The sequence below is a fragment of the Corapipo altera genome, unplaced genomic scaffold, assembly GCF_003945725.1.
Source record: "Corapipo altera isolate COAL_440 unplaced genomic scaffold, ASM394572v1 49, whole genome shotgun sequence".
Lineage (NCBI taxonomy): Eukaryota > Metazoa > Chordata > Aves > Passeriformes > Pipridae > Corapipo > Corapipo altera.
Window position 1 is genome coordinate 3,120,260 of NW_020884879.1, and position 12,129 is coordinate 3,132,388.

Below are 12,129 nucleotides of genomic sequence, written 5' to 3' on the forward strand. Positions count from 1 at the left end.
ACATCCTGAGCAGTAAACAACATTCCATTCTTCAGAGATGAAAGGAGGTCTTTGAAACTGAAAGCAAGTACAATATGGCCTTAGGCTGATACACATTTGGGCATCTTTAAAATCATCTTTTTGGGCAACCTGTCTGAGAATAATTTAAACAGGCAGGATATACTTTCTCATTTCAAATTGCAAATACAGACAAAATACAGACAGCTTTACTCTCAAGTAATCTTAAATGTCAGGGCTTCCAGACTCTGCAATGGCAAGGAGTAAATACTTCTGTGACCTTTTTTTTTTTTATTTTTAAAGCCTAATATCTTCATAGACAGATATGATGGAAGAAATTATTCCTGAATGTGAATGATCCTTTGACATTATTGAGTGAAATCAGTGGTGGTAACTGTATTAAGATTTTTAACTAAGACTTCAACTTTCTTTGGATAATGTTCTTTGTTTCTCTCTCTTACATCCATGTTACAGCAAAGTTGACTCTGCACAGCTTCTTTTTATGGTTGTCTGCTGCAATAATTAAAGGAAAGGAATTGTTTCAAGCAGTGATTGATATTAACTGAAGCCCTAAGGTATCTGGGGAGACAGGGAAGAAATAATCAGTTACAGTTTGTATTAAAAAAGTGAAACTCTGTAAGCAAACTTGTCACATATCTGTGTTTCTTTATTTAGTACCAAAATGTAATGGGTACTGGGAGAGTTCAGCTCACCAGACTGGGTCAGTTGGGTCTGCTGCCTTCTTTTGCAGCGAATGTGAAAGGCTAAACCCAGCATTTTGTTAGCTTACCACGCTTCTTTTCTCCACAAATGAGTATCTGTGTTTAACTGGGATGATTCTTCAGCCCTAGGTTTTTGTTTCTCCACACTCTGGCACCTGGCTTTGCACCTCGTCTGGAAAAGTCTTTATCCTGAAACAGTTGAATACCTGATTCCTGCACATTCATCATTTTAATCATGTGGTGACACAAACATGTGCTTTACAGCTAGAAGGCTTACCAGGAGCTGCATCACCTCATAGTGTGGCAGGGAACAACTAAAGAAAGAGGTTCTTGTCCAGATGGGTGCCTGCCAACTAGTTTGAACCTAAAACAATATAAAAAGGGTAAACTCTATCTTGCCATGATTATTGCTTATGTATCACTAAACCTGAAATAGCAGTAGGGACAAATCCCTGATGATCATGGAATGAGAAAAACAAGGCTAATTCTCTAGGCCTAATTCAAAAAATGTATAATGGGAATTCTTTTTTCCTTCTTGTTGGAAACACTAGTTTGGGTAGTTTTGCATGTTCTCTTCACTGCAACTTACCATTTGAATGTTATTGTTCAAAAAGAGTAATTTGAGAAAGCCCTGGTAAGAAAATCCCTCTGTTGTGAAAATGTGTTAATTGGTGCTACTTGTATTCCAGAGGTGGCAATATCTTCATCTCTCTCATTCTGGTCCCTCTGGACACTTTTGGATACAATAAGGGGGAGACGCCTTTGGATTTGATTTATGTGTGTTTTGGGGTTTGCGCATTTGTTACCCACCTCTTCTCCTCTCCCAGTTTGAGGGCATGTAGTAAACAGTAATGAACTAAAGGGTGGGAAGAATTGAAAAATAACTTGTCTTGAGAAGGGAGGACACTTATAAAACAAATAAGAAAAAAGTAAACTTGAAACCACAAACTCATTTTTCCAGTTCTGTGTTCTGTTTCATGGTTTTTATTGGTTGGTAACATGCCCCGTAATGCTTTCAATGCTGATACATAGTCAAAGATGTTTTTTTTATTAAGTTTTACTGCTTTTCTGATGACAAAGCCATTTTGGAAACAGCTTTATTTCATTCTCACTATAACTGAAGTCTTAGAAATTTGAAAACCATTGTAGATATTTAAAGCTTTTTTTTCTGCGAGAAAATAGACTACAGTTCTGAGTCCTTAAACTTTCTTTCCTTCTATTCAAAAGTGTCCTAGGTGCAGGGTCATCTTCAGCCCTTAACCGAGAGCAGTATATTTGTGTGGCATCGTGCAGCAGGGAGGGAAAAGGTCTACGTGTGTTTTTGAAAGTAGAGTAAGGACAGTAGCTGTTATGCTTACGATCAGCTTCTGAAGACTGTGGTTGGACCATTCTTCTACTTTGTGCAGGAAAATTTACTTGGATGCCTGTACTTCTGTGTAATTTTTTGGGGTACACTGCTTGCTTCTCATTAATTTTCTGGCTCCATGATAACACCCTAAGTACTTAGAAACAATATCATCTGTGCTGCCCCAAAGTGCTGTTGGTGTTGTGTCCCTCACTTTCCTTCTTCCAGGTTGGTCCCATTGAATTGATTCAGGGTTATATCTCATGTCTTTTCTTTCTTTTTGCCAGATCCAATGGCAAAGGAAATTTCCTCCTTCCAGATACTGCCTGTGTCTGTTCTGTCCCCTGCCAAGACTGGCTGCTCTGTTAGGAAGTGTGGATCTTGCTTTGACACATGTAGTCTGGCTTTGCTGTGGAAACTTAAGCTACTGCAAGTAGTTGCTACAGAAGTAAATGATACAGCTGATATTCTGGGCTCAAGTACTTTCTTTCTGACAAACTCCTAGCTCTGGCCAACATACTTAAAATAATGTGATACTTCCAGGGTTGTGCACATCTAATACAGCAGTCCACAAATAAGCTTGCATTCTCCTTCTGCAAAGAAGTTTGGCAAGAAAAAATGGGAGAAATGTCTTGTTTTTTACCACAGTGCTCATTGTTCCATTTTTAGTATTGATTGTGGACGGAGGAAATGAGCTTGTCGTCTTCTCTTTTCTCTGCCACATCTGATCATTGTTAGCAGAACTTAAACTTACCCTCCTTACTTTACAGCTTGGGGTGCCAGTATGCATGGTGATTAAACATATTCTGTACATGATGCTTATTTAAGCTTTGGAAATGCTCTTTAGGCTGACCAAGGGAGAACTAAGCCTTTGAGCAACAAGTCCTTTCTGCAGAATGAAAGAAAACTCAACCCTTCCAAATGACCAGGGAAGAGACATGCTTTGTTTTTTCCGCTATGTGACAATTAAACGGCTTGCTTGCTTTCTTTTTTTGACATTTACAGGATGGACGTGTGTAATTAAGGGGTATATGGCTTTATGCTCTTAACTGTAGAAGTTACTGCCACCTTTTTGGCCATAAGCTCTTCTGATGAGAGAACATCCAAGCATAATTCATCAGCTTCAGTACTGGTATTAAGGGTGTGACTTTGTCTAAGTGTGAACTTAAAGGCGTAAGTTGGCTCTGTAGCAAATGATGATAGGTTTGCTACTCCCGGTATATCCATGAGGTGCAATGGGGCTGCGCCCTGGTTCTTGGCGTTGGTGCATGATAGTCTGCTGAAGTATTTTCTTAAAAGCTCCAGAAAATTAGTTTGAAAGCAATCACTTCAAATTGGACCTAGATTACTTGTGTATAAGTAGGTGATCATATCCAGGCTACAAAATCTCCTTTCTACATTTGAGCGGTTTCCCTTGCTTTCTCTGTGTCTCTTTCTGTCTGTCACCCCTTCCCCCAGCCCAGAGGTCTAAAGTGATAGAGGAGGGTGGGGGTTTTCTACTTTCCATATGCTTAATGTATGCAGACTCTTGATTTCAATTTCTGGTTCTTATTTAAGCTCCTGGAAAATTGAAGCATCTACAGCATGGTCACACCTTTGGGGAAGAAGGGAGCTAAAAGTTACTGCAATTATAAAATATGGCTTCAGTATCTTAGTTTCTGTTTCAAGACCTAACTAAGCACAGCCCTGTCAGCTAGAGAGCTTTAGTTTCCATGCTGAATTTCCTGGCTGCTGTCAGTCTAGGCCATGCACTTGATCTGAATTTTTTCCCCATGTAAATAGGCAAAAATATTCTCAACTGCCATTCACACACTTCAGAAATACAGTTCATTGGCCCATATTGTGCTTTCTCTGTGCCAGAGATGAACTTAATTCTTCTTATGTGTGAAAGATATCTGCAATTTAAATGACTAATTGCATTGTAGCTTTAGGCTGAACATATTGGTAACGCGCAAATGTTGATGACATGTGAAGGGTCAAGAGATTTATAATTTAGTTGACAATACATTGCTTAAAATGATGTGGCAAAGAGCCAGAAAATTTCAGCTTAATAATTGTCTATTAACTAACATGACATATTTGTATAGTATTCATTACCTCCAGGTACAGATTAAGCATCTGATGTACCCATACGAAGTGACATGCGTACATGAATCTTGGGCATAATAGTGAATAAACTGACATTGCATTCGCAGTAATTTGTTTCAATATGTAAAACATGTTGTTGCCTACATTTGAAAGGACTTGTAGGAATGTTGCAACAAAATCTGAGGAAAAATGTGTAGTTGAGTAGAGTTCTCTATTATATAGATGTGACGGCTTCGTGAGGCTTTTTTGTAGGCTGCAGATATCATCGTAAATACACATTTGTTTTCAGCTGCACAAGAAGCAGCCTGAATATAGAGATCTAAGTCTTTCAGAATTGGCTTGATCTACAAGGTTAAAAAAAATAATCCCAAAACCCCAACCTAACACAACCAACTTTATTTTTAAAAAAGAATCATATAAATATTGAGTAATGTAATATGTTAGTATTGTTAATGTGGGAGTATTTCTGTCAGACCAAGGTTTATTAGAATAGGCAGTATCAGTAGGCTGCTTTGTCACCAAACTAGTATCAACTTCTTTCACTTTGTTTTCTCTGGCCTAAATTAGGCACTTGTTTGTACAAGCAAAACTGTCACAATTCTGACAAGGTCTGTTCCTTTCCCCCTTGCTGCTGGGGGAGATTCAGGAAAGTGCTTGAACACTCCACAATGTGTTCATTGCTTTTTAACCTTTTTTTCCTTCTATGAAACAGGAATGTGCTTTGTGTTTTACAGCTGAGAAACTAATGTACAGTAGACATCAGTGACCTCAGTGTGACCACAGGTGACAGAGATGGGGCTTTAACCTGGATGCTTTTACTTTAACTCACCAGGTGCTCTTACAACCTTTCAACAACATCTCTGCTGCACACAGCTGTAATTTTTCAGTGCTTGGAAATGTCATTGAAAAGTGTCTCATGACCTTGCTTCCTTCTGCTGATGGTATTTTTATAATGTGCAGCAGAGCTGCGATAATAGTTTGCTCTCTTGGGATCTTGGCTCTGGGACTAGGATGTGTTTATGCCACACCAAAAATTGAAATGAGAACTCTTGGCTTGGCTTGGCTTTTAACATTTGACTGAACACTTTGCTCTCTTAAAGTGTACCACTCCCAACAGTTTAAAATTTTGAATGTGATTGGTGTGAAGCCACTGAATTTTAGAAGGGAGCATGTACTCCACCAGGAGCAGCTCGCTGAGTCTGACCCAAACTTGGTGAGAAGGAGAGTGTCTGCTGACCTCCCTGAGCTTTGTATCAGGGCCTGTAGAATAGCTCTGAGCAATTTTGATATCCGTGTCAGTACCCATGACTTGCAGATCACAGATCTCTTGCTTCATATACCTTGGAGACTAGAAATAAGGTGGTGATGGTGGCTCAGGTAAAGGAAGAGCTTCGTTTTGAGCTGTGGCTCTGTCAATTTCACTCTTGCCTTTTCAGAGTTGGTATTTAATTCTCCATCCAGCCACTAGAGAGAGCTCTAGAGATCTTAAAACAGGTTTCCGGAGCAACCCGTCAACAAAACTAGCTGCCCAACAGCATGGGACTACAGCAGGAGCTCCACGATGTGTTCTGCTGCCAAGATGAGTGAGAGTAACCGATCTCTGTCAGGTGTGTATAAAAGGCTCTAAGGATCAAGAAAGGGTGACAGCGTGCTGTTTTGGAGAAGTTGCTGACTGGACTCAATTCTGAATCAAAAGCAGGGCTGCTGCTGTCGTGACTTCCTGGGACTGATTTTAAGCAGACTGGTGGTCTCGGTGCTGAGAAGGGTGGTTTACAGTGGTGCAGAGTTACATTGCTGCAGCGCCTTACCTGGTTTACTAACAGGGTCTGTCAGCTGTGATACCCAATTTGATATACTGATAGTTAGCCCTCCTGGGCTGCATATCTCTGTGTCATTTCCCTTTTGGAAGGAAGGCATGGTTGGGGGGTTCAATGAAAGGCAGGAAGTTAAGGATAACAAAACAAAAAAAAAAAAAGAAAGAGGGGGGAAAAAAGAGAAATTTTTAGTTAAAGCACTAACGATCAAATGTCACATAAGGAGGATAGAGGCTGATTGCAGTACCCTTTGCTAGAATTGATTGTACAGGGATGCATTTTCTATTCATACTTGTCTGTGGCCTGGTTAAAAAGCAGCACTTTTTCACTTTCTCTCAAAAGAGGCTCACAAAGCTGTCTTGGGATAGGCTGAAGACCAGCAGTGAGGAATCTCCGAAAATAGCAAGATGCAAGTGGTTGCTGCCTGACTGGGAGGAACATAATAGAGATGTCTGGAAGCAAGGACTGGGCTGGTATTTTTCAGGTCTCAAAAGCAGTGTGGTGTAGCTTCTGTGCAGGAAGGAGTATATGAGATGTAAAGGAGAGGATTATTGACTGCTGCCTAGGGCCAGACAAGGTCAACCTGCTGCCCAACAGGCTTTTGCTCAAGTGGAAGCTCTGAGAACTGAGAGGCAGAGGACCCTCCCGTGAAGTGTCCCTTGTGTCAGCTGAGAGCTCAGAGGTGAGCACTTCTTAAGTAAGGTCTTGGACATTAACAGAGGCATCTGTGATGGTTCATTGTGGTGTGCAGAACTTGGACCACTGCTTGGTCCAAATTCCAAAACAAAACCATGAAAACACAGTGTTACAGTAAAACTATAGAAGACAGTACCTAAAAGGAGCTATTGCTTGACACTGCATAAATTTACTTAAAAGTGAGTTCCCCAACATCATCCCAGTGTGGACTGGACTGACCTAGACTGTTTGTTGGCTGCTTTAATTTTAAACCATCATATACTTTGAGAGAAGGACCTTTTCTTTTAATTTGTGCTAGCAGCTGTTGGTTGTTAAAAAGCTCCTGGCCCCTGAAATGCTGTACTTAGTAGCTCTGATAAACCATGGTGATGCTATGTGAAACTCAGAAGTATGAACTGCCTGTCTTAGAAAACAGGACTCCAGGATAAGCTTTGGCTTTGGATGTGGTGTTACAGCATAACATCGCTTTACATCTGCACTAGGCGTGATGGGTAAGAATTTAGGAATAAACAAATCCATAACTCTGTCTTAAATGCAGGCACTTTGAGGCTTCTGCCCTATTGCAGCCAAAGCAAGCTGGGGGATTTGTGCCATCTGCCTCCTTTTTGTAAGGGAGTGAACAGGATTGAGGTGGTTTTGTTTGGTGTCTTTTTAAAGGTAAGACTTCTAGTCTAATGACTTATTTAGAGAGAAAATACTTTCACCTCAGTAAAGTTCTTTGAATTATAAAGGACATTGCTGTTGGGTTACTGAAAACCCTTGGGGTTTGTTTCATTTATAACATTGCCTCAGGCGTTCTGCTGCATCCTGTTGGATTGACCTCCTTTTCAACCCGTGCTGGCAGCTGCATTGCAGAGCTATCTTTTCCCTGGATCCTTCAGGGTTGTCATATGACAGACTTGAACTGTGACCCTTTTGTGTCTTACCAGGACAGCAGTGCCCTCTGTGTGATGTGGCCAGCAGTCTTCCCCACGCACACATTTGTTCCAAGCCATTTAACAAACTGAAAGTTTCAAATGATGGCATTTCATAGTGTTTAATAGTATTGACTGTAAAGCAAATGAAATGGTGCTGAATACCCTGCGTGCTGCTTGTAAGAAATACAGCTTCCATTTCTGCAATGTGCCCTGGGTTTTCTGTGGCTAGCGTGTGCTCTCTGGTGAATCTCCTTATATTTTTTAATAAATTTCAGTGCTTCCCTCCTAATGACAGTAGCATTCACCACTGTAGTCCAGCAGTGGTATTTGTTTCTAATATATGGGGGTTTTAAACAGATTTCTCTAAGCAAAGTGGGCAAAGTCATTTTGCTGAAGTCTTGTAGAGAGCGTTAGGGTAAGAATTGATATAGTTAACACTGCATCTAAGCAACACCATCTCCAAGTGGTGTTGATGCTGGCAGGCATTGCCTTGCTGAAGTTACAGAGACTGAGCACTCATATTTGTACAAATTACATTCATTAGCAAGAACCCTCCAGTAGTGATAAGAGACTGGCTGTGTAGCATAGATTGGCTCCAAGATAAGTAGCCAGTCTATTGTGCAGCTCATGGTACTCTGCCTCCTCCCCACCCCTAATAATAAATCTTGAGGCATTTTGGAAAGCGTGGGGGTTGCTCGTTCCAGTAGCCTGAATGCATAACTACTAAACACCATCATCTCCTACCAATTGTGTTTTCATAACCAAGTGAGGCAGCTGACTGAGAGGGATAGGCTCAGATACCATGTTCTGAACATCTGGATGCTTTGACTGAGTATTTTTTGCTCCCTTAAAGGACAGATCACAGAAGATGGCCAGGATGAGAGTTTCTCCTGCCCATGTTCCAAGGCCTAGAGCCCACTCACAGTGATGTTTTATTTCAAGAAGAGATGGAAACATCTGGAACTTGGGGGCTTGCAAGTGCACAACCTAGGGCTCTGTGGTAGTACCTTCTTTGTAGTTAGCTTGTCCTTTCTCAGTGCAAGTGTCTGTGTAGCAGACTTCAGTGAAATAGCAGTTATTTATCTTACCATATTAATATAACTTCAAAGAAAGACAGAACTTTCTGGTTGCTTTGACTGAAATAAACCATCAGCTGCCAAGTACTTGCTTTGTCTTCTGAAGTATCTAATGTGCAAGGACTTCTGGATTGCTGGTTTTCAACCTGTAAAGCTGAACATCAGCAGGGTAGTTTTATACAAGTAGGCAGTATAATCCAACCAGTTTGGTTAAAACTTGTATTTACATGGAATGTTTTTTTTTCTCTCTCCCCCATTTAGGGTTTGAATGGCAATGGAATTGCTCCTGGATCATCAGGTTTTAGCCTTACAAAGCCAGCGCTCTGTCCAAGAGTAACCCGTGTCTGTCTCAGGGACTTGATATTCTGCATGGAACAAGAGAGGGATATGAAGCATTCTCTACACTTGTACCGTGTTCTTCTGAAGTGATTTGAATTTTACATTTGACCTTGCTGTCTACTGCCAAAGAAAACACTGAAGCATTGTTGCACTGTCTTGAAATTCCGATTTCTGGAAAATGATCCGTTGTAAGGATAACTCTTGTTTACAGATAAACATTTTTATTAAATACCTAACTGAGCACCTGTCAGGTTTTTAATAATATTTGGCTTAAATCAGTCTGTAAACCAGTGAGAACACTGAGCTGCACACAACAAGCACCTGACTACCTGCTTGCATTTAACTGTCTTGCAGGCTCTGAGGGCTTGATAAGTGTCCCTAGTTTATGTATGTCATTTGCTTCAGTACTCCAGAGTCTGCAACATCTGTTCTATGTGTGGTGCCACCTTCTAATCCAACCTTATTTAGGGAAACAAATAACACTTTAATGGCACTGCATAGCATGGCAACTGTATTTAATTATGAACCAGCTGTCAGTCAGCATGCTAATGTATTGCCTGTCTGACTCAGCATCTTCTTAACTTTTCTGGGTTTAGAATTAATGCTGGATGCTCATTTTTGGAGAGAAAGTAGCAAGCAAAAGGAATGAAGGGTCCTTTCTACCCTGCACTTTGCCTCAATTGCCCTCACCCTTTCCTCTGAGAAAGCGGCTGAGGGAAGGTGAGGAAATGGGTTGCTCTTGTGATTGAAGTACATCAGACAGTGTAGTTAGGGCATACTTTGATGTTTGGGGAAAATTCAGAGTTACTAAAAATACAAAGAGTGAAAGATCTTAAAAAGGAAGGGTAAACAGAAGAAACAGTCTAACTTTCTCTAGATATAAAAAATAGCATTGAACTTGAGTACAGATGTGGAAAGAAATTAACAAAAACAACCTGTGATGACTACAAAAAATGGGAGAAGTTGAAATGCAATAAAATTCTGCATCTGGAGACTCTATTAAGGAGAGGAACAGGGTTTGCAAAGCACAGGATTCACTGCTTTGAAATATTGATTTAATACCTTAATGTGGTGTAACAGGGAAACTACTCAAGTAGAAAGTATTTATACAGTTGCCTGGTTTCCATTCAGTAAGGAGGAGGACTCTGGATTATTAAGACTGCTAGAATAGATTCAAAGATTTTTTCCTTGCTGGTAAAGACTGCCTTGTGGTGGAAGGAAAACCCTCTGGGTTGCCCTTCTCCCCAGCCTCCAAGCAAAATGCCTTCCATGACACAGCGCTGTATAGCATGGCTATTTCCCAGGACTGGTGGGAAAGGCACTGACTGTATTCACAGAATAACGGAACACTCTGAGTTGGATGGGACCTTCAAGAATCATCAAGTCCAACTCTTAAGTTGAATGGCCTGTATGAGGATCGCACCCACAAAGCTGGCGTTATTAGCACCATGCTCTAACCAACTACTGAATGGCTTCCTGCTGAAACTTTTTTCTTTTAAAGAAAAAGCTTCCTATGGTTATTTGGCATGCTGCTTCAAAACTTGAAGCGATAATTCATGCACCCTCCACTGTCAGAACCACTGCAGATAGTTACCAGATTCACTGTTTTGAATCAGTTATGTTGTTTTTTGTTGGAACAGTAGTAAACAAATCTAGTAAATGAATGCTGTAAATTATTTATATATGTATATATGGCATATATATATATATATAAAAGAAAGGCAGTACTTTAAGCTATAGTTTGCAAGATATTGATGGCATTGGGCAAAATTGTTTTGTATAATTAAATGCTTAGCTTTACTTTTTATGTAAAGTGCAGCATTTTCCATATTTGTGTACTGTATCTTATTGATCAGATGTTAAAAATTATTTTAAATACTGCATTAAAGCGATTATTTTATTAAAAATAATAAATCAGTAACTTTGTTTCCTTACGTGAGAAATTCAGAGGCTGAAGCTGTCAGCACCATGACTAATTGTGTGACTCCGAGAGCAAGCCTCAGCAGTCTGCCCATCACAGGAGTTGGCATGGTTGCCTCACATGACATATTAATTATAAACATCTTATTTGAAGGTTTTTTAAACAGAAGTAGGTGACAGAGCAAAGGATTTAAAAGGATAACTTGAAGCAGAGGGTGGGCAGTGACAAAAGCAACCTCTTGGTTTCCCTCTCCCAGTCAGCACAGAGACTGGGTTGTGGGGTTTTTTAACAGCTGGGCAGAGGTAAGTGCTTTGCACGTGTTCTGGGAGGTGAAAACACAAAGTGTCTCAGACTTCAACAATGCGCTGTGGAAGCACTGTCCTAAATTATTTTTAAAGCAACTCACAATTAATTAAGTGCAGGCTGGAGAACCACAGTGAGCATCTGCATATTGCCTGCCTCTTCATTTTCTTTAACCCAATGCAAAATGCAAATGAAAGATGTTGGAGAAAATAACTTAATTGATAGATATATCGAAAGTATGATAGATGATTCAGGTCTTTTTGTGGCCTGTGATGCAGATCATATGCTTTCCTTGTTGCCAGAGCAAGTTGTCTCTCAGCAGTAGATTCTCCCTGTGTCCTACTTCTTTCCCCTGTGTCCACACCAACCCCAACTCCAAAACACCCCTCAACCCCAAAATTTCTATACTGTAAGGAGTAGCAGATGTTTTTAGAAAGGTTTTTCTGCAGGTAATTTAGGCCTAATTTCAGACAGGGACAGGTTTGTCCTTGGTGCAAAGACTGAAAATATTTGTCTCCTTAACAAGGGTTCATCCCACCTCTCATTTGAGCTCAGCTTTGTTTCTGAGAATAGTGTACTCTAAAGTGGCACTTAGGAGATACCTGGGCTTTGCTTAGCCACATCAGGAGTTAAAGGAGAGATGACCAGAGGTTCACTTCCCCCCTTTTTCCAGTCTTCCTGCCCTTTATGGGAATACTAAAGGTCATAAGGTGATGAAGCCAAAACCTGCCATCATGCTCCTTTGCCTCTTACTTCCTAGTATGCTCATGTTCAAGCTTGGGAACCTAGCAGCAGAACTGTCTGTGCCATCAGTGCTGGGAGGGCTCCAAAGCTTGCTCCAGGCACTTCCTGCTTTCCAGCTGGCCAGCTAGCCTAGTGGCTGTTTCTGATGCACTGAGCTGGCCGGGCAA

At 40.7% G+C, this 12,129-nt stretch overlaps 1 protein-coding gene across 2 annotated transcripts in view; it reads left to right on the forward strand.

Moving 5' to 3' along the window:
• TAF4B (TATA-box binding protein associated factor 4b) overlaps positions 1 to 10,905 on the forward strand; it is a 70,936-nt gene extending 60,031 nt beyond the window's left edge. For both annotated transcript variants that reach the window (XM_027638881.1, XM_027638880.1), the window contains one exon: positions 8,917 to 10,905. In XM_027638881.1, coding sequence (XP_027494682.1) covers positions 8,917 to 9,084 — 168 coding nt within the window. In that variant the 3' untranslated portion in view covers positions 9,085 to 10,905. The remainder of the gene's footprint in view (positions 1 to 8,916) is intronic.
• The last annotated feature ends 1,224 nt before the right edge of the window (positions 10,906 to 12,129 follow it).